Here is a 22525-nt window from a genome sequence, read left to right as displayed (position 1 = left end):
AAACGTCAGGAGAGAATGCCTCTAGAACATGGCCATATAGCCCGAAAAAACCTACAACAACCCAGTTGCTACCATGATCACCACTTGGTTAACTGGTGATGCCATTTCTTAAAGAGATGATTATTTAGAAAAAGGTTTTACAATGTATGGTGCATTGGGCCCAAGATCCCCATCCTTTTTGTTGGACACCCCACATTATTTTTGTTAACTGCTGTCATGGTTTGACATCTGAATATGGTGGCACACCCCTAATACAGCATCTTCAGAGGGAAAAGGAAATAAATGTAGTCAATGGCATATTCAAACTCACAGTCAATTTAGCTCACTGTCAATGATTGGTATCTTATTTAAGTCAAATTAAGTATACTATATATACAATTTCTGCACATTTCCATTACAAAAGGCCAGAAGTGGGACCACGGCTGAGACACTAGAAGGGATTTGTGCTCCTTTCAGGTTTCCCCAGGAAGGATTAAACTCATGCCTTTCACTCTCTACTCAGAGAAGGGGATGATTCCATCTTGATCAGAATTAAAGTACAGTGGCCCCATTCATCCATGGATAAGTCAACCCCGGTTGATGTTTGGATTACTATTTCTAGACCTACACATAGGAAATAGGAAAGTTAAGGTCCACATATCTGTGAGCTAGTAAATGACATGATCAGATCTGCCCTCTTACAGAACTGGGACAAATAATACTAGCCCCAGAAGTATGAAGTTCTGAGGATACTCTTCTACTTTCATCTCAACGGTTCCTTACATTGAGTTATTTCTCCCTGCAAAAAAAGGAAAGAAAAGCCAGTGTCTACTCTGCCATCCCTGTAGGAAGGAAAAACTGTGAGACATATATTCCGTTTCCTGTAATTGCTGGCAATGTGATAGATGTCCATGCCTCTGAGGGATTTAATTAAAAACAATTTGAGCCTGTTTGCACAAATGATGACACTGTAGATATGCTATCCACAATTAAGACTACTCATAAATGTAGCTAGATTCTGGGTACTTTATTTTTTAAAGACAGCCTTTTCTTCTGGTATTACATAATTCCTAATGCAGAATAGGAGAGCTTCCAGCAGAGTTCTGTATGTTTTAACTGCATTGCATTCATGTGGAATGCCAGATCCATGCACCTGGAGTCTTGAGAGCATTCCGGAAATTGTAATATCTTGATGTTTGAGGCTGCGGATGAATAAAGAATATATTGTGTGCTCTAATAACATCTATTTCTCAACGATGGGGTGAATTAGCTTTGTCACCATGAACAAATTCTTTAAACTTGATACATTTTTGTGATTTTTCTCCTAAAGGATTGCCTTAACTGATTGACAGGTGGCACTTGTTATACCACTTCTCTGGGGAAGACACAACAAAGGACAAAAAGAAAACACAATCGTAAAAAAAAAAAATGAACAGAGACACCAAAAATAAAACATTCCCAAACTTTTATGCAATATTAAAAATTCTCAAATACATTAAAAGAACCTGATTGAAAGGGTGCTTTTTCAAGAAGCTGGAAGAATGTGGCAATCAAAAGGCACAGGCTCAAAACTTGTAAAAGGAATGCACATTTTATTGGAAATTGTTGATAAGGCATTTAAGACTGCTTAACTTGTCTTCAGACAATAGTTCTTTGAACGTCTAAGGCTTCTTAAAGAGTTCTATTAACACAACCCACACAAAAGTATCACCATCACAATTTTCAATCTTCTTTTTCTTTGGAACAAGCTGAGCATCCATGTTTGCATGGTGTCAGGGATAAAGCACATGTTACAATTGGAACCACTCTAAATATTGTGACACCATCTGGTAGTTACTCTAAGACTACAATCCTTAGCACACTTATCTGCACTAAGTCCTCTTGAGGAGTAGGGCAAAATATATAAATAAGTTGTAGTTGTTGTTGTTGTTGTTGTTCTTCTTCTTCTTCTTCCTATTATTATTATTATTATTATTATTATTATTATTATTATTATTATTATATAAGGCTTCCTACCTCTCTAAACACCCAGGATTTCTATAGTGTTGAGCATGGGAGTTAAAGTGGTGCTGTAGTGATTCCAGCTAGGACCATGGTTAAGAGGTCAGTGCCTGGTGAGTATCCACTAAGCCAAATCAGCCAGGACAGAGAAATATGCTCTCAGGTTGAAAGCAATGCAGTCAGAGGTTTATTACAATGTGCTAAAAAAGAATAGAAAGTACAAGCAATTTGCTTCAAAAGGTACAAACATAAACACACAGAGAAATACATGACATTTTATATAGTTCTGACAGCTATTCAGGCTCCGAGCTCCCGATTGGCTTGAAAAGAAGCAGGCTAGAATCTGTGCCCAGACTGGCTGTGGCTGTGGGTTCTCTTGATGTCACAGCCAACAGGAGGGGATTCCCATGGTAGGAGAAATGACAGCTGGGGATTGGTCTGTTCAAGGAACCAATCCATTGCAGAGACGCCCTTGGGATGTACAGTCCATGAGGAAACAATGGTGTAGATATGCTGATGAGTTTCCGATTAACTCAAATGTCCAGTTTCATGTGAGATAAAAGTGCAAGACCCAAAAGACAAAGGTGGTGATTTTAGACAATCAAGGACTTGGCTGCCAGCATATAAAGTTAATGAATGCACATCTATTAAGCCCCCTCTTCCGCAGGAATGGCAGACTCTCAGCCTCAGTTTAAATGGACAAACACCCTTAGCTTATTTTGTTGGTAAAGAGTCTAATCTATCTACCTATAAACAGAATGGTTCTGATAGCTATCTGGCTTGGGAAATGGCTGGAGGGACATCTTTGTCCATGGTCCCCTTTCCCAAGAAATTATGTAGACTGGATCATGGAGAGGTGGTTGCCTTTAAGTTACATTTTGATACATATATGTGAAACAGTTTATGCACTTCATATAAGAAATTGACACAGTACACAGTATATAAAAGAAACAAGATATACAAAACCATCAAACTGATACATTATATTAAAGGGTTTAGAATTGACAGTGTTTGTAGAGTACAGCTGTTGCTAGGTCCATTCCGGAGCCTCTAGCTCTCTGGCATTTTGCAACTCTGGATTTCCAGAAAAGATTTTAATAAAAAAAGAAAAAAAATCATTACTTGCTTGAAGTTTCTTTGTGTACTATAGCACTTTGGGGGGGGGGGGGGGGGCTTGATTACAGTGTCAAATTGCATCAATTCAGCAGTATAGTGTACCCTTACTTCCAACTAGGCCAAATAAATATATTCCTGTCTCATTGCTGTATTGGAAGAATCACTCCTTCCCACCCCCTCCCCTCTCTCTCATCTTTCCAGCAGTCTAATGTCATCTGTGCAACAAGGATAAGGTCGGAGAAGCTAGTAAACAAAATAAGTTCATCCAGAAGTAGCTGAGGAGCATATAAGTGCAGAATCAGTGCCTCAAGGGAGAACATACCACAAACTGAGGGACTACACTAATATAGCTGCTGCACAGTTAAAAGTTTAGCCAGGATATAATCTCAGAGCATCAATAACCCAGCTAGTAGCTACAATTGAATCCTACCTTAGGGCTGCCCAGAAGAGACACATCTCTGAGAGTACTCAGACAGTGCTGCTCATATCACATGGCATTAACATCAAAAGACTGAAAAGTCCTTGAAGCTAAAAAAATAGCTAAACATGGCTTCTCCTTGGCTTGTGTGTGCCACCTACTGACTGATCCATGTGAAAACAGTTCAAAGATAATGCCAAAACTATTTCCAACTATCTCTCAGGGCCATATCCCAGTTACCAACTATTTTCTTTAAATGCCACTCCTACTAAAATAAATGAAATTGTTCCTCTTTCAAAACTAATAGGCCTGGGTGGTTTCGTTCATTAATTTTGTAATTCGTTAAATATTCGTTATTTTTAACAATTACAAAACGATTACAAAACATATTTTCAAACCCGGAAGTGTTTTTAAATATCGAAACGGCATCCACCATCTTTTTTACGGGCTTCCGCCCGTTTCGGAAATGACGTTTTAGGGATGGAGGATGCTGGGTGCGCCGGGAGCCAATCCGGCGCTCCCAAGCATCGTGGCTGATTGTGATTGGGCGGGCTGCCCTTTAAAAGTGGCTCCGCGTGGCTGCATTGCTCATTGCTGGGGAAGGCGGGGAGACGGGAGGTTCGGGAGGGAGGCTTGGCTTGCATTCATTCATTCATTGCTTGCATTCATTCATTGCTTGCATTCATTCATTCCCTGGGCTGGGAGCAGCGGGGAGGCTTTGCCTTTGCCCTGTTTTCGCCCTATTTTTCCATTTTTAAATATTTCTGAAAAATATATTTCTTTTATTCTTCAAAAAATTCAAAAAATATTCTAAAAAAAGAAAAGACCCTTGTGTGCCTGTGTGTGTGAGTTTGTCCCTGTCCTGTGGCTGTGTTCGCTCCACAACAGGGCAAGCATTTTCCATTTTTAAATATTTCTGATAAATATTTCTTTTTTAACGAATCGATTCGTTATTACCTTAACGAATCGACCCCCATCTTAATAACGAAGTTCTGGGGGTGATTTGCGCATGCGCGGGGGGTCCGCCATCTTAACGAATCGATTCGTTAATATTAACGAAATTTCGTAAATACTGAACTTTTTTAAAGGAAAGTTTTGTAATTATTTTAAATATCGAAACACAAAAAAACCCCAAATACAAATCGATTTTAGAAACAATTTTTTGCGTTGTTACCCAGGCCTAAAAACTAACTCTTGGCAGAGACTAAGGAGGATTAAAATCTTGAAGGAGCCATGGTAAGAAAGAGAGCATACTCTGGGCTAGCTCTAACCCTAGCTCCAACAGACAAGAGTCCTTTGTCCCACCCTGGTCATTCCACAGATATATAAACCAATTTTCCTAGTTCCAACAGACCTCACTACCTCTGAGGATGCTTGCCATAGATGCAGGCGAAACGTCAGGAAAAAAAATGCCTCTAGAACATGGCCATATAACCTGAAAAAACCTACAACGACCCATACTCTGGGCTGTTAACTTGTACACAGGTCTGAAAACTTTCCCCTTCATTTTGTTAGGTTCTGGCTGTTGTTTATTTTAGTTCTCACCCATCAGGGTCAGGATTGGGAAGGAGAAATAATCATTGTTGTTAGCTTATAGTTTCACTAGCCCTGTATTCCAAGTCTGAATAAAGTATCTTCAAAATAGAAACACTGCTCACCCCATAATATCACGAACCATTCCCCTGCCCTCCACAAAGGCAAGGCATTTATAGGTACCTGTGTCCCTGGAGATACCCATCCCAACACAACTGTTGTCAGGACTCTTATTTTTTCCCAGCAGGGAGAGAAAGCAGAGCCAGTGGAAGGAAAAAGAGAAAGCATGACTCCTAAATGGTAGAAGGAAGGGCAGAGATCTCAATGGAAACAGGTTTGATTTATTTGATTCTTCCATTTCAGCCACTTCTGCCCCATATAATATTCAGCAAAGTGAATGGGGACACAAGGGCATTTTCAAGGATCATTTTTACTAAGCAGGAGAGAGCAAGCTAAAATAACAATAGCATTGTCTTGCATGAGGCAAGCATAGAAGGTCCAATGATATCAGCATCTCTCTACCTTTCTTGGTTTTGAAACCAACAATAGTCTAAAGTGGGATACAGCATGGATCTCAGCAAATTTGTTTTTCTGTCTTTCAGATCTAAAGTAATAGGTTGAATGATTACTGCTTTCTTCCTTGCAGGAAGGAACAAACAAATGCAATGCTAGAAATATACCAATGTTCAAGGGGAGAACTGTTTCCTGAGACCATTCTCAGCCAAGAGTGAGCAATTGTGGTCCCCTAGCTATTTTTGGCCTACATTTCCATCAGCCCTATCTAGCATAACCCACAATGAGGGTTTGTTCTTACTGTGTGCCTACAAGTTGATTCCCTCTTATGTTTCAACCCCATCACAGGATTCTCATAGCAAAATGGATTCAGAGGTTTGCTTTCACCTTCCTTTGAAGCAGAGAGAGAACCTTGCCTAAGACCACTCAGTATGTTTCCATGACTGGTCAGGGATTTCGAATCTGGTCTCCAGAGTTATAGTTCAACTCTCAACCCACTGCACCACACCAGCTGTAGTTATGACAGCTGTAATAAAAAGCATACCCAGATGCGGACACATACACTATCCATTTCAAAGACTGGCAGGAGTCTTATAACAAGTACCAAAACAAGACTTTGGAGTGACGGGTAGAGTGATCACATCATATCCATTTCTGCACTGCAAGTAGGAATGGTCATCTTCTAGTGGAGGGGGTGAAAATACAGCCCATGCTCCAAGCCAGGCTGTTTTTGAAACCCCAAAGCTTCTTGGGAGATAAATAAATGGCATTTTAAAACTAAAGAACTATTTTCTCACATTCCTTTAGCCGGGGACATTTTGCCATGCCTACCAAGCTATTTTAGACTCAAAAAACACTCTGGAAGGCAGAACTTTTTTAATATATGCTTTAATAAAAAGAAATACATGTATACTTTTTTTAAAAAAAAATGTCAGTGTCGCCCTCTGCAGCTCTTCTCCATTGGAAATTGCCAGAAGGGAACAATGAATGCAGTCTTCACACTGGGTTGAGAGAAATGTTTCACAGGGACTCCACTCTACTTCCAGAGGCAAAGACATAGTTCAACAAGCGATGAAGCTGCCCATCATGTACAAAGTAGTCTGTTTGTCCAAATGGCTGGGTAAAGCCAACCAAAGGGAAACTGCTGTGATCCACAGTATCCTTTTCTGCTGTTTTGTCCTTGCATTCAACCAACAACTCAGGCTGGCTTCTTCAGTTTGTCCATAACAAGCTTGCTCTCAGCCCATAACTTCTGCTGCTGCTTTCGTTTCTTCATGTCCCGGTAAGCTTTCACAACCCGCTCCCGCTCCTCCTGCACAATCCTTTGGCGAGCAAGAGAAGAATATGTTGTTTTTGGGATGGATGCTTTACTACCAGAGTCCAAAAGAGACGTGAGCAGAAGCTGTCTCTGGCCAGCCTGGAAGACAAGACAGATTGCTTAAAATGAGAGAAGCACGAAGAGGAAAGGATGATGGAATGAAGTATGATCACAAACACAAGGCCAGCTTTAAGAGCAGCTTTCCCAACACATCAAAATCTTTGAGTGGTTGACCCATTAAAGGTATCACCAGTCAGCGCTTCCTGTGCTTAGCTGCTCATTAAGCAAAACCTTTCCACTTTAACAGCAAAGGCATTGGCAGAGTTTTTAGAAAACAGCTAGAGTGATGTACTACAAACATACCTTGTCTTTACTCTTTTTTGGTTTTGCTGTAAGTGTTGGGGGCTGTAAGGCAACATCTCCAAACTTCACTGAATCTGAAAGGAACAAGAAGGCAAATAACTGAGGAGATGGAAAAACCTCTAAAAGAAATCCATATGCAAACAGACTCTGACTTGAAGTCTTACAATCCATTACAGTCTCCCTTTCACCGTAGCCTGGCAGGAGGCAAACACAGTCTGAACCTGCAGATTAACTCTATTGCTGAGCAAAGAAAAGAACAGAGCCCCAGCATTTTGACATAGACACTGTGACTAAGCTCTAGTTCAAATGCATCTGGTGTTTCCTGCAGAATTCTGTGTAAAGAAAGGACAGAGAATTAGTTTCCCTTTTACATGGGATATTGTTGCACCAGAGTACTGTGGATGCCATGGACTGCTAACAAGACAAATATATGGGTCCAAGAACAAATCAGACTTGAACTCTTAATAGAAGCCAAGATGATTGTCATACTTGGGAAGTATCCGGGGAAGACTTGACTCACTAGACAAGATACTTACTAAGGAAGTAAGAAATGAGGAAGACCACATTCCAGATGGATGGATTTGATCAAGGAAGCCCTGGGCCTGAGTTTGCAAGACCTAAACAGGCCTGTTGAGGACAGGATGACTTGGCAGATCTTCATTCATGAAGTTGCCATAAGACAGCAATTAACAAAAAGTTTCCGTGGTTTCAAAATAATAACATTGAGTTTGGAAAAGAAGATGAAACCTGTATCCAGATGTTGTTTCCACTGGATAAATATATGTAATGATTTGCCTGGTAGTAGCTATTTGAGATACTTTCATGGTCTACTAAGGGTTTGTAGACATTCCCATCTAACCTGTCCTCCATTTTAACATGCTGAAATAGGCTGGCAATACTATTGGCCTGACTCTGCTCTTCTATCCTTACATGATTCTAGTGGTATTCAACTATCAATTTCTACTCAAGATAGTTTTGTTGGATTAGGCTTTATTTAGGGTGGTAATCTTTTAAAAAACTAAATTAAAACAAACTTTTTACCTGAATTGTTTTCTAAACAAAATTCATTTTAAGTTCATGTAAGGAGGGACAATGAAAAGAATCTCATCACCTGAAGGCATTGTGTGATTCTGACCTGGAGGGAGACATGTGACACCACTTGTAAAAACATAACATTGGCTCCCTATTTTTGCTACCACGTCTAATTCAAGGCTTTTAAAAAATTATTATTTTTTGCTTTTGAGTCCTAGAAAGCTTTGGCCCCAAATATCTGAAAGGATACTTCTTGTGTGCCTTCAAGTCATTTCCAACTTATTGCAACTTTAAAATGAACTTACCAAAGGGTTGTCTTGGCAGGATTTGTTGAGTGACAGAGAGTGTGTGATATGTCCAAGTGGATTTCCATGGCTGAGCAAAGGTTCAAACTCTGGTCTCCAGAGTCTCCAGGGGCATATTCTGACACTGAGACCACTACATCATGCAGGCACTCACTTAAAAAATGCCTTCTGCATATTATCCTGCCTATGTATCAGGCAACCCAGCAAAGATTTTACATACTCTCAATGGGAGAAATGTATTGCATTTTTAAAAGGAGAAGGCTTTCTCTATAATGACACCCTGATTTTTGAATATCCTCCCCAAGGAGATGGACTCATGACAACTATGTTTTTATTTTGGCATTAAAACATAGTTGGTGATGGCTCCGCTGCTGCTTGAGGCAGAGTGGGCTCCGCCTCAAGCCCGGAGCCGTTGCTGCAGGAGCTGAAGCCCCCGCTCTGGCTTCAGCTCCTGCAGTAGCCACTCCGGACTTAAGGGGGAGCCAACACCAGGCCAACAGCGGCTGGCAACAGTGGAGCTTGCACCAGGCTGGCGGTGTCAGGGAAAGCCTAGCAGGCCACCACCCTCAGCTGGTCTCCGTGGTAATGAACTGGATGGCCATTGGAGTCCCCTCCAACTCAACGGTTCCATTATTATTATTATTATTATTATTATTATTAACATCAAGCAGAGCTGGATGGCCACCTGTTGGGAGGGCTTGTATTGTGTCTTCCTGCCTAGCAGGAGTGAGTGGGGTTGGATTGGATGGCCATTAGAGTCCCTTCCAACTCTAGGGTTCTATTATTATTGTTATATTTTTCTTATTAAGCAGAGAAGGATGGCCACCTATCGGGAGGGCTTGGATATGTTTTTCTGCCTGATAGAATTAGGGTTAGACTGGATGGCCATAGGAGTCCCCTTGCAACTATAGGGTTCTATTGTTGTTGTTGTTGTTAAGGAAAGGACATTGGACCTGGCCCTGGGCTCACTCTAGGTAAGGTAAAGATTTTCCCCTGACATTAAGTCCAGTTGTGTCTGACTGGGGGTTGGTGCTAATCTCCATTTCTAAGATGAAGAGCTGGCTATCACTCTGATAGTCTTGGATTTTAAATCAAATCTGATGTTTTTTAACATTTATATTTGGTGTGCTTTGGAAGAGGGGTAGTCTTATACAGCAAGTATATCCCAAATTCTGTATTTTAACTGGAAATGTTGGGGGATCATCTTATATACGCCCAGTTGTCTTCTACGCCGGAAAATACGGTACACATTGTCTCATAATCATCTGGGGGTGAAGGATGGCTTACAAATTTTATACATACACACACACACACACAAGTATATATGCATGCATGCATACATATATAATCATAATCTCATGTTGTGTGCCTTCTCTTTAAAAACTATGATTATATAAGGATTGTATTTGTATATTTGGTTTTGAATTAACTGTGATCCATAACACACAAAAACTTTGAAAGCATTACTGAGGAGGAAACCTGACAGGAATCATCTCCAAAGATATTAAGACTTTACAATGTAAAACAGTCTTTAATAGTTTCTGTTGCTCTGTAAAAACATTGCCCTAAACTGAGGAAAAAAAATATTTACCTTTGAGTAATTCCTTCTCCAGCATTTCTGCTTTTTTCTCTTCTTTTTGCTTACGGATTTTATCCATCTTCTTCTGTTGAAATCTAAAAAGCCAGTGTTGTTGAACAAGGTTTGTTAAACGTACGCACATGTATTTTAGGAAAACCATCACAAGCCCAAATCAGAATGAAAAGGGCAAACAAACATCTATTTAGCATGAGTCAGGAGTCAACCATTCAATGCCAAACCACAGACATATTGGGGAATATATTGGGAATCAATTCCATCTAACTTTGGGGGTTACAATTGGGTAACTTGTACAGGATCAAGTTGAAAATGTGGATTCTAGGCAGAGGAAAGATTTGCCAGTTACAAGAAAGAAAACAAGTTAGGGGCAAGTATGATTCCCCTTATACTGACTACTTTATCATATCTTCATCCTGCCGGAAGAGCCACCAAAACCCTGATCTAGTATACCAAATATATTAATGGACTTGGAGAGCCTTATTCTTCCCCTGCTCAATAGCTTTTGCTGATCATTGCTGGTTGCCTGCTGACACATCTGGTGCCACGCGTGTTTTTCAGCTCTTTGATCTTTTCTGCTTTTCTACCTATTCCAATAATTCTTTTAGGAAATTCACTGATGTACAGTAAGACCACAATACCACCCCCAATATGTAGAGGGGATATGTTCCCAGTCAGATCACAATTATCTAAAATGTTTCGTAGAGAGAAAATTTTTCCCTGTACACAGGTCAATGAAGCCACAGATATGGATTCCATGGCTACAGAGGTCTTATGGTAAATACTAATCATTCCATAGCCTAACAGTTTTGCTAATAGTGGTCTCAGACGTTGTTTTGAATAGATAGCTTAGTAGTAGTAAGTGGGATGTAAATCAATCTCTTCTCACAAATGAACCTATTCCCACTTAAGTCTGGTCTGCTGGATACATTTCACTCTTGTCTTTTGGGGAGGATGGGGGCTGACCCCCAGAGGCAGAGGGATCAACATGTTTTCCCTTCACTCGAAAAGCTTCCTATAGTTCTAGTTGACAGTCTTGCCAACGCTGCGATCTTTTCTTGGTTTCGTGAATTCATCCAGGGCATCAACATTTTTGGGATTGCCTTTTGCAGACTGAATCATTTGCAAGTTTGATTACATTGCTTTCTCTAGAAATCTCTAGGTTCTTTAGTGTGACTGCCAGAAGTTGATCACAGAATTATACTGGAGGACCTAAAGCTTCCTAGAGAGGTGCTCTCTCAGGTTAGAAAAAGTATTTTTTTTTTGTTTTTTTAACTTTGACTGGGGTCCTGTGCTCCTAACCCCAGTGAAAATGAAGGGCTCACTGTAATCTCCTATGTTTCTAGCCCAGTTTGTACTCGACTACTGAGGGGATCAACTCAGAAGTGCTCTAAGACTGCAGTGCTTCCTAAGCCAAGTCCTGTAAATCAATCTACCCTTAATCTTACTCTTTTTTCTTCTGAGACTTTTTCTCTACCATTTCTTCTTTCTCAGGCTCACGCTGAAGCTGGGTTTTGGTGAGGTGCCACACGTGTTGAGTCTCCCGCTCCATGCGATTCAAGTAGGAAGAGACTGCCTCTCCTTTCCTTCTTCTGAATTTCGGCACTGGTATGTTGCTGCCTGGTACATCAGGTGTTTCTTTGTTCACTGAGACAAGACCACAGGACATTATCCTTCTGCCCAGCAGCATTTGGGGGGAAGAGACACAGAAGGACCTCCCACCAATCTCTACTCCATTGCTTCTTAAACTGTGGGACCTGACCTCAAAAATAAAACATAGGATTAAGTTACAGCATGATCTTGGTATCCAGGTTTGGGTCCAGGATCCCCTGTGCGTACCAAAATCCCTCAATGCCCAAGTCTCGTTATATACAATGGCATAGTAAAATGTTCTACCTTATATAAAACGGCAAAATCAAGGCTTGTTTTTTAGACCTTTCAACAAAGATGTTCAAACCATATACAGTTGAATTGGTAGATATGGAGGGACAATGGTACATCTGAACTTGTTAACTTCAGGTGGTTATTACACATATTTATTACAGTGATTCTTCTTATAGACCAGTGGTTCTCAACCTGTGGGTCCCCAGGTGTTTTGGTCTATAACTTCCAGAAATCCCAGCCAGTTTATCAGCTGTTAAGATTTATGAGAGTTGAAGGCCAAAGCTCTGGAATTCCCTCCCTAAAGAAATAAAAACAGCTCCACGCTCCTCTCCTCCAAAAAAAAGCTCCTGAAAACACACTTATGCACTTCAGCGTATGGAGAGGAGGAGTATTAAGACACTTTTAATTCCATCGGAATGCCAGTTAACTTATTTGTATTCCACTGTTGCTATAGTACATATTAAAAAACAACCATGATAACCATTTTTATGTATTTTAATAATTCTCTTAAGGTTTGGAGCCCATGGGGGCACAGTGGGTTAAACCCTTGTGCTGGCAGGACTGAAGACCGACAGGTTGTAGGTTCGAATCCAGGGAGAGCGCAGATGAGCTCCCTTTGTCAGCTCCAGTTCCCCATGCAAGGACATGAGAGAAGCCTCCCATAAGGATGGTCAAACATCAGAACATCCAGGCATCCCCTGGGCAACGTCCTTGCAGACGGCCAATTCTCTCACACCAGAAGCAACTTGCTTCTGATAAAAAAAAACTCTTAAGGTTTATGTCTTAATTGCCAATTATGTTATTGGTATAATTATGTTTATTTGATTACTTGTATCCTGTTTTTCATTTTGATGTCAATTTCTCTTTCGTTATAAGTTTACAGTTATTATTTTGTATTATTCTGAGGTGTCTGTATTCGCTTATGGGCACTGAATGTTTGCCTTTTTTATATGTAAACTGCGCCGAGTCCCCTCGAGGAGAGAGGGCAGTCTATAAATGAAATTATTATTATTATTATTATTAAAACATTTGGGGACCCACAGGATGAGAACCACTGTTATAGAAGATCATGTTTAGCAACACTCTCCAAATGCATGAGACTGAAGTTCACATCACAAAGCAAAAGCAACTCATAATGAAGTAGTTTGCACTTGAGGAGTCCTGCTATCCAATCATGCTTTATAAAGCCCTCCCTCACAAAAAGTTTGTGCACTACAAAAGTATATGAATGTATTTGTATGCATAAACAAATTAGCTGAACTAAGGGAAAATCAAGGAGCCCCCGTTGGCACAATGGATTAAACCCTTGTGCCGGCAGGACCGACAGGTTGGAGGTTTGAATCCAGGGAGAGTACGGATGAGCTCCCTCTGTCAGCTCCAGCTCCCGATGCTGGGACATGAGAGAAGCGTCCCACAAGGATAGTAAAACATCAAAACATCCGGACATCCTCTGGGCAACGTCCTTGCAGATGGCCAATTCTCTCACACCAGAAGCGACTTGCAGTTTCTCAAGTCGCTCCTGACATGAAAAAAAATCTGGAAGCTAGATTGGAAAACATGGTTTATGTTTTTTACCCATTTTCTTTTTCTTCTTGATCTTAGGCTTCTTTAATTCCTCACGGCTCTTCATAATTTCCCGCAATCGATATGGAATTTCTTGGTCATCCAAGCATTTGGGCTTTGAGTCAATTTTCTTCTTCTTCATTTGTCTAAAAACAACAAAGAAACAAGTAGCACCTATTTCAACACATAGGTTAGCAAGATAATAGAAGTGTATATAGTGAGAAGGGATGTGGGTAGTCTACATTGGTCTCAGTCATAACACTGCCCTTCTAATGTTAATGTGAAAATCATTTCATGCAACAGCTTTACATAACAGGAAATGGGGCTGAGAAATGATTGTTTGCCATTAGGTTTACTCTTCTGCTGCTAAATCTGATCTTAAAGCCTTCCAAGTGTATCTGGCATCCCTAGAAGTGCCAGAATATTATTTTGTCATTTAGAAAGACACATGATCCCATTTGTATGGGGAAAAAATGAGGTGAGTAAATGTAACTGACATGAATATATATATAGTCCTTGTGATAGTCTGATTTAAATATTTTTGCCTTGTTTTGGTCATGCACAGTTAGTTGTGGATGAGTTTACCGTGGCACATGTATTTGATGGCTTCATGTATTTAAATATACAGGCTCATTTCTTTAAAACGTTTCAGTCTTTTATCAGTCTTTTCAAGACTATACAGCTCTAGACAACTCTCCTTTATAACTGTCTACTTCCAACTGTCATCTTAAACAGTCATCCCTCAACTGCCATCTTTTAAACTGTGTTACACTAAACAGTCTTTGATCTGGTCACATGATCTGCAGCCCTTCCCACAACCTCAAGAACACAGTTAGGAAAAACTGCATACCAAAGAATACATATACACTTCAGTAAATGAAACAGCATATTATATCCAGACAAATCATTAAATTAGAGGACAATTGAGAAGGTTGCGTAGTTCCAACATTCAGGTACTTATCCCAACAATATATTATGGAACTCTTTTGGAGATGCCAAAGTCCAATGGGGCCCTCTCACATTGCACTGTTATGGCATTATTATTACACTATGTAATTATTATTATTATTATTTATTACATCCTATCGAATCGTGGGATTTGAAGTTCAATAAGGGGCCTTTAGGGAGCATCTCATACACTGTAAAATGAATGCAGCTTGTCATGGATCAGTATGACAGATTCCTAGGAGCTGTAGTTTTATGCATTTGTTATTGCGATTGTGCCATTGTGTATGCACTTGTTATATTTTGTGTGTTTGCACCATTTAGCTAATCCAGTGGCTAGCTAAACAGCCATCAGACAGGCAATAGCTAATCAGAGTGTAAGTATACTGTTTTAATCTTTATTTATTAATGTTCATGTTTAATTATTATATTTATTACTCTGTATTTTATGATGCGGCATTGAATTGTTGCCAATTGTAAGCTGCCCTGAGTCCCCCCGGGGGTTGAGAAGGGTGGGGTAGAAATGTTCGAAATAAATAAATAATACATAATAAATAGAGTGCTTTTCTGAGCCACCCCGAGTCCCTTCGGGGAGATGGTAGTGGGGTATAAATTATTATTATTATTATTATTTGAGCCTTGGTGTCGCAACGGATTAAACCCTGTGCCGGCAGGATTGAAGACCGATGGGTCACAGGTTGCGATCTGGGGAGAACGCGGATGAGCTCCCTCTGTCAGCTCCCCATGCGGGGTCATGAGAGAAGCCTCCCACAAGGATGGTAAAACATCCAAACATCCGGGCGTCCCCTGGGCAACGTCCTTGCAGACGGACAATTCTCTCACACCAGAAACGACTTGCAGTTTCTCAAGTCGCCCTTGACACGAAAAAGTTTGGTTGGCTTTCCCCTGACATTAAGTCCAGTCGTGTCCGACTCTGGGTGTCATCTCCATTTCTAAGCCGAAGAGCCGGCGTTGTCCGTAGACACCTCCAAGGTCATGTGGCCACTGGCATGACTGCATGAAGCGCTGTTACGAAAAAAACCTGAGCCTTCTCTGCCAAAGAGTGCTGCTGCTGCTGCTAAACTGCAACTCCCAGCGTCCCCTAGCATTGAGCCGTGGCAGCTGAAGCGCGGTCGAACTGCATCCCTTCCCCCGCAACCACTGGAAGGGGCAATGACACGGGCGCCCCAGGAACAGGGAACTCACCCGCCGCGCGGCACAGTCGCCGGGCTCCTGGCCTTGCCCATCGCTCTGCCGGGCAGCCCGCGCCCACGTGCAAGTCCTCCACTTCCGCCTCTGTGACGTCACATTCCTCCGCCTCGCGGCTTTTCCCCCCGCCCTCCTCAGGTTCCCAAGTGAGGCCTCAACAAGGATTCGCCGGCGCGTCTCCTTTGACCACGCCCCCGCTTTCGGAAAACGGAGTCGCTATTGGACAACGGAGGTGTCCGTTTCCGTGGGAGGCGGGCGGAAGGGCGGCTTCTGGGCCGGCTCTTCCCGCGATGCTGCTTTTGAGCGCCGTCCGGGGCTGCGGCCGGGGATTGGGGGCCGCCGGGAAGGTGAGACTCGGAGGACTCCATAGCAGTCGGCCGCGGCAGTGAAAGGGGTGCCAAACGGCATTGATTCTTCAGTGTAGATGAGTGGCATGCTCATAAACATGACCCTCTGCCTCCACTGACCTTCCTTGCAGGCCTGGCAGTGGGCAGAGCTTGGAAGGTCTGCCTTTCTGGACTGCAGCGCACAGGTTAACATGTAGAACTACAATTCCCAGAATCCCATGGGGCATAAAACTAAATGGACCCGACCCTCCGTATCCGCGGATTCGTCATCCACGGATAGGGTTCATAGCATCAGGATTATGCTGATATTTATTTAGCACTTTCAGTGTTCAAAGCATTATTTCTGTTGTCCCTCCCTATCCACGGGTTCAACCATCCACCCCTTGAAAATATGTTTAAAATTAAAAAAATCAAAAAGCAAAGTTTGATTTTGGCATCTCCTATAAGGGGCCCATTTTACTATGCCCTTGTACACAATGGGACTTGAGCATCCATGGATTTCGGTATCCTGTAACTAAGCTCCAGTGGATATTGAGAACCCACTGTAGGCAATGCTCTGGACTGGTGCACCCTGACAACAACATTCAAATTATCTGAAGTCCCAGCAGGGCTTTAAAAATCTCATACATGATTATATACATATACAGGAAGTCTCCATACATACAGGAGGTCTCCAAGTTGCCATGCTGGTTTTCACATGACACATGAGATACATGAGAAAAAAGGACTACAAGATGCCCCTGTTTTTGATTATTAAAAGGCAGTCGGTCACCAAAATTGTCTTGGGTTTTAAGAGAAGCCTTAGTAGAGAGCAGGCATGGACAAACTTCACCCCTCCAGGTGTTTTGGATTACAACTCCCTAATTCCTAACAGCCAGTAGGCTGAAGTTTGCCCATGCCTGAGGCAGAGGAAGGACATTGGCCAACACATTTTGGTGCCTCGGATGTTAGCCCCGCTTCTGAGTATATTCGACCTGCTGATTCCAAAAATGGCACCAATTTTGCCCTATCACATCTAGGTTTTGAGGTACAGAACATGTGCCATATACTCGCTCACCCATAGAAAAGCATGATAATAATATCTAAGAAAGTAGAGCTGATGCACCAGTTAAAATGCACCAGGAAATAAATGCTTACAAACCCAAGAATTTTGTTGTTGTTTGTTAGGATGTGTTATTTTTTTTAAAGGCAATTTATATTAGCATGGGTTGTAAGTTTAATCCAGACCTGGGTAAACTTCGGCCCTCCAGGTATTTGCGTCTCCAAGTCCCACAATTCATAACAGGCTCAGGCCCTTTCCTTTTCCTCCTCAGTCACTTAAGTGGGGAAAGGGGAAAGGAAAGGGCCTGACGCTGTTAGGAATTATGGGACTTGGAGTCCCAAACACCTGGAAGGCCGAAGCTTGTCCATGCCTGATTTAACAGATTGAACAGTCAGATGAAGTCAAATTAAATGACATTTCTTTAAAAATAAGTCTTATCTTCAAATGACAGATTCCTCTCCCAAATGACTAAATTTGTACAGTATTATCCAAGATAATCAAAATCAGGATGCCATGTTGGTTTATAACAAAAATTACAACATTTATAGTCATTTGTTATAGAGTCACAGAGTTGGAAGAGACCTCATGGGCCATCCAGTCCAACCCCCTGCCAAGAAGCAGGAAAATTGCATTCAAAGCATCCCTGAGAGCTGGCCATCCAGTCTCTGTTTAAAAGCCTCCAAAGCAGGAGCCTCCACCACACTCCAGAGCAGAGAGTTCCACTGCTGAACGGCTCTCACAGTCAGGAAGTTCTTCCTCATGTTCAGGTGGAATCTCCTTTCTTGTAGTTTGAAGCCATTGTCTGCGTCCTAGTCTTCAGGGCAGCAGAAAATAAGCTTGCTTGTCTTTATAAGAATCAGGCTATGGTCAAATAATATTTCTGTGACGACGATGTCTATATTTATATTCCACTTTTTCTCTCCACAGAGGAGACTCAAAGCGGCTTACATTAAAATGATTTCATTCCAAAATATACAAACATTGAAATAGAATTAAACATTAATTATATTGATTCAAATTTAACAGTTAAAATCCATAAAATTGATTTAAAAGCTATTTCTAGCATTCTTGGCACTAATTGAGTCTCAGTTTTGAAATAAAATGTGGAATATAAATAAAGATGGTGATGGTAATGGTGACCATATTTATTTATACCCATCTTTTCTGTCTTAATTGAGACCCAAAGTGATGTTGATAAGGCTTTGCCTTTGGCCATTGTAGGCACAGGGCTCTTGTGTTTTATTTTGTGTTTTTGTACAAGGCAACTATAAACTGCATAGCTGTAATAATATTGTTGATAATAATACTGATTGTGGCCTTAATGTGTTGATGCCACCCTCAACCACAATTCAAACAGCTCCCAACCTTTACTCACCTAGGACATGCTCACAGAGGCAACTAATGCAATTTGCTGCAACAAAGTATGGCAGCGTTCAGTATTTTAATTGGTGCTTAAAGGGGGTTGTGCAAATTCCTGGAGAATAAGGCCATCAGTGGCTATTTGCCTTCCCTGTGGTTAGTGCTGGTATTATGTGAAATGCCAGTTACTAAGCAACAAGCCTTCCCGTCTGGCTAGTTGGCTGAATGGGGATGAAGGAGGTGCGGGATTAATAATTGAGACTATTCTCTGTGCAGTGGCCACTACCTAATAGCCACAAATCACTTCTTTGCACTGAATCTTAAAGATGATACATATGAAAGAAAATAGCCCTACGAGATGATTATGATGATAGTAACAAGAAGATTTTAACTATCTCAGGGCCATATAACCCAGAATATCAATGCAGAAAATCCCACAATATCTGCTTCGAACTGCGTTGTCTTAGTCCATACTGCCATATGTTCCAGTTCAAAGCAGATCATGTGGGATTTTATTCAGCTGTGTGGAAGGGACTTCATGGATTCCAGAAAAGAGTGACTTGCTGAAGTTCAGTTGGTTCAATGTCACAAGTGCTAGGAGTCTTTGACTCTGCAGATGTCTCCAATGCAGTGGTTCTCAAACTGTAGGTCCCCAAATATTTTGGTCTACAACTCCCAGAAATCCCATCCAGTTTACCAGCTGCTTTGGCCTTCTGATTCTGGGAGTTGAAGGCCAAAACATCTGGGGACCAGCAGGTTGAGAACCACTCCACCAAGGCCATCTCTCAGAAGACCCAGCCAGCTGCTGATGAGCCAAAAATTCACTAACCTTGCTTTAAATTCAGGAGGTATATTCAGGAGTAGCCTTGTTCGCATACAACAGAATACATCAAGTATTTTGACTGTCCAGTAAAGGTATCACCACTCCTTTCTGGATTTTAGAGTTTATTGCATCACACAGGCAGTCCTCAAGTTACAAACAAGATAGGTTTGTTCTTAAGCTAAGTTTGTTTGTAAGTCGGAACAGGTACATTTTTAAAGTGTATCTCCATCCCTATATCTCTGTCTATCTCTCTTTCTCTCTACACACACATGAACATTAGCTTTGGATAGCATAGGGAAGGGCTAACACACCTTTGGTGTTTGCTTTGTTGTCTGTGTCCCTGTTCAGAATATTTAACTTTACGTTCTGTCCCTGTGATAATTTGATTTCGAACATTTTGGCTTGTTGTGGAAACAAGGATTGGTGAGAAAGCTTCAGCGGAGACACATTTTTCCCATGATAACTCTTTCAGGAGTGATTTCCCTCCCTAGGGATAGATTTCCTGTTGTCGCACCCATCATCTATAACTTTAAGTGATATGTAAGATGTCTGTAACTAGGGGACTGCCTGTATTATTATTATTATTATTATTATTATTATTATTATTATTGTATTGTCTTTTGTTGCTCTCTATCACAAATGCTTTGTGTTGAAAGTTTATCTAGAACTTCTGGGGATGTGTAAATGAAATCTGACAAGCCAAATCCTGGCCTGGTTTGACTTCCGGAGAGGGACTACCGCATTGGAACGTATGTAACACTGTTTTTGTTCTTGCTAGGAGTGCTTCTGTCTCTCCAAGCATCCCCAGGACAGCAGTGCTGCTGTGCCCTTGCTCCTGGACCGATCCTGTCAAAAGAGGTTAGTGACTGTGCAGAGGCTCCCTGCGATGCTCATCGACAGTGGACAGCGCCACGTCCACACGGAGGACAAGGATAACGTTTCCCAAAATGCTGCTTCCCTGATGGAGAAAGGGCCTGACTCTCAGGAGAAGGCTGCTTCTCCAAAGCCTCTTTTTGATGTACCTTCAACCCTTTCTCCTCCTACAACCTGTTGCATGAGCGGATGCCACAACTGTGTGTGGATTACATACGCAGAAGAGCTGCTGAAGCATTACCAGGATGGTGGAGAGGAGGCATTGGCAGCTGTGGAAAAACACATAGAGGATGAGAATATAAAAATGTTCTTGAAGATGGAAATCAAATTCCGCATGAAGAAAGACTGAAGCTCTCAGGCCATAATAGATGCACAAAGAAAGGAAATCTTGATCATTTATGACGGAAAAGGGAACCTTGGATCCTCCAGATTTGTTGACTTCAGCTCTCCAACCCAAGGCCAATGGCAAAGGATTATGGAAAATGGAATAGATAATGTTTCATCCACCATATATTTTGCACTACCTCCCCTATTGTCTTTTGCAATTAGTAGTGCATGCTAGGACTTCAAAGCGTTAAGGTCCAAAATACTGGCAGGGGCAAGGAATACTTTGGATATGTTGTCCTTCTGAATGAGAAGGCGCAAGTTTTATTAATTTTGGAGTTCTGAAGCTTATTGACATGATGCATAATTTTCAACCTATTTTGCTGAAAAGGGTGTTGCTTTCACAGTGTTTCTTTTGATTTTATTGTCAACTATATTTTGTTAAAGTGTTTTGTTTTGTTTTTTAATTTCCCTGTGGCATTTTGGTAGATATTGAGGAGTCCTGATTTAAGTGGATTTAAGTCAGGCCAGCTATTCCAGTGCTGCATAATTATTAATCAGATTTGTATCCTTCAGGGGAACATGAAGCATTGACAGTAGGATTTCATGCCCAAGTACTGAACAGACCCAAATTTGCCAAGCTTAGGAAAGTTGTTGTATCATGGACCTTTGAAGACTGACTCTGACTCTGCATGCAGATCCTTGGATGATGCCTTAAGTGCTGTGAGGTCCCCCCATTAGATAGTTGAAACATGAGGGAGAGTTCCTGGCTTAAAGATCATACATGTACATCCATGTGATCCATGACAGTCGCTTCTGAGGAAGCATGAAGACATCACACTATAGCTGGGTCAGCTGTTTGGTGCCTTTAGCTCAGGCTAAAGCATGTGAGGGCCCTCAGGAAGTTGTGCTTCATGACTGAATAGAATTTGAACCTAAATCTCCTACATTTTCCTATCACATGGGCAAAAATGACAAGACTGCCCCATAGCTGTTACAATCAAAGTGGCTCTATTTATATTTGTAAATATCTGCATGATATTTATAATAAAATAAATAATGATACTCTACTTGCACAAGTGTTTTTTATCATTAATTTGCAAATAATTCTTAAAAGGTTAGCAATATTTTAATATTATAATGGGAAAAACTTAAGAAATGCAAATGTTGTTTGGCGAGAGAGAGGATTTATAATACTGATATATGATGATGTTTGTATAACACTTCAAACTGTTCAAAGCATTTAGCATACATTATTTCAGTACAGTTGCCCCTCCATATCCATGGATCCAACCAGCCAGAGCTCAAAAATATTCCCCAGTTAAAACGTTCCCAAGAGGAAACTTTGATTTTGCCATCAAAATATAAAAAAGAGGCTTGAGTATTCACAAATTTTGCTATCCATGGAAGGTCCTAGAACCAAAGCCCAGCAGATACTGAGTGTGTACCGTAATGCTAAATCCTGTCTTATAATGTGAATCATGGCTGGGGTTTAGAAATTAGTTACAAGGTAAAGAGACAATTGGGAAGGTCTGAAGTAGATTTTATTCTTGCATCAGATGTGCTGGCAGCTGTAATGCCTGTACATTTCTCCGCAGAACTGAAGGGCCTTTTCTAACTTGTGGGAGAAAGAAAACTAGTTCCAACCAGTTGTACACCTCTTGCCTAAAAGTAGAACCTGGGACAGTGTACTGTTTGTATTATAACTTTTCAGTTTCCCTTAATCACTATGGCCAGTGGCCAATTGGAGGATTCTGAAAGTTGTCACTCAATGGTAATTTTCCCAGTCCAAGCCAAAGAGGAATCAGATGCAAAAAAACAAAACCCAAATGCACCAAACGATTTTACATGTGTTCATGTTGGAAAGATTCTCTTAGTGCAACATAAGGAGAGTAGGATAAGGAAAGTAATGCAACATATGGAGAGCTCATAAGTGCCAGACTTGCCAATGCACAAGGGAAAAAGATAGTTGGTCTTTACCTTT

General features: G+C 41.2%; 2 protein-coding genes across 2 annotated transcripts; one reads left to right on the top strand and one right to left on the bottom strand.

The window, feature by feature from the left end:
* Positions 1–6432: 6432 nt before the first annotated feature.
* CCDC137 (coiled-coil domain containing 137) lies at positions 6433–15885 on the bottom strand. The gene is made up of 6 exons (XM_060764260.2): positions 15771–15885; positions 13632–13765; positions 11621–11819; positions 10170–10252; positions 7242–7315; positions 6433–6977 (listed from the first exon to the last, which is right to left on the bottom strand). The coding sequence occupies exons 1-6, from the start codon at positions 15809–15811 to the stop codon at positions 6759–6761; spliced, it is 750 nt and encodes a 249-aa protein (XP_060620243.2). The 5' UTR covers positions 15812–15885; the 3' UTR covers positions 6433–6758.
* Positions 15886–15928: 43 nt separating this feature from the next.
* On the top strand, positions 15929–21620 carry OXLD1 (oxidoreductase like domain containing 1). The gene is made up of 2 exons (XM_060764261.2): positions 15929–16120; positions 20123–21620. The coding sequence occupies exons 1-2, from the start codon at positions 16064–16066 to the stop codon at positions 20564–20566; spliced, it is 501 nt and encodes a 166-aa protein (XP_060620244.2). The 5' UTR covers positions 15929–16063; the 3' UTR covers positions 20567–21620.
* Positions 21621–22525: the final 905 nt, after the last annotated feature.

Source organism: Anolis sagrei, chromosome 2, assembly GCF_037176765.1.
Source record: "Anolis sagrei isolate rAnoSag1 chromosome 2, rAnoSag1.mat, whole genome shotgun sequence".
Classification (NCBI taxonomy): Eukaryota; Metazoa; Chordata; class Lepidosauria; order Squamata; family Dactyloidae; genus Anolis; species Anolis sagrei.
Note: the sequence above shows the minus strand (reverse complement) of the source record. Positions and strands in the feature narration are given on the sequence as shown.

Coding starts and splice junctions, on each gene's coding strand:
- CCDC137 (XM_060764260.2), bottom strand. CDS start 15,811: ATGGGCAAGGCCAGGAGCCCGGCGACTGTGCCGCGCGGCGG. Junction 13,766..15,770: donor GCGACTGTGCCGCGCGGCGG/GTGAGTTCCCTG, acceptor TGTTGTTTTTAG/ACAAATGAAGAAGAAGAAAA. Junction 7,316..10,169: donor GGAGAAGGAATTACTCAAAG/GTAAATATTTTT, acceptor TGTTCCTTTCAG/ATTCAGTGAAGTTTGGAGAT.
- OXLD1 (XM_060764261.2), top strand. CDS start 16,064: ATGCTGCTTTTGAGCGCCGTCCGGGGCTGCGGCCGGGGATTGGGGGCC. Junction 16,121..20,122: donor GATTGGGGGCCGCCGGGAAG/GTGAGACTCGGA, acceptor TGTTCTTGCTAG/GAGTGCTTCTGTCTCTCCAA.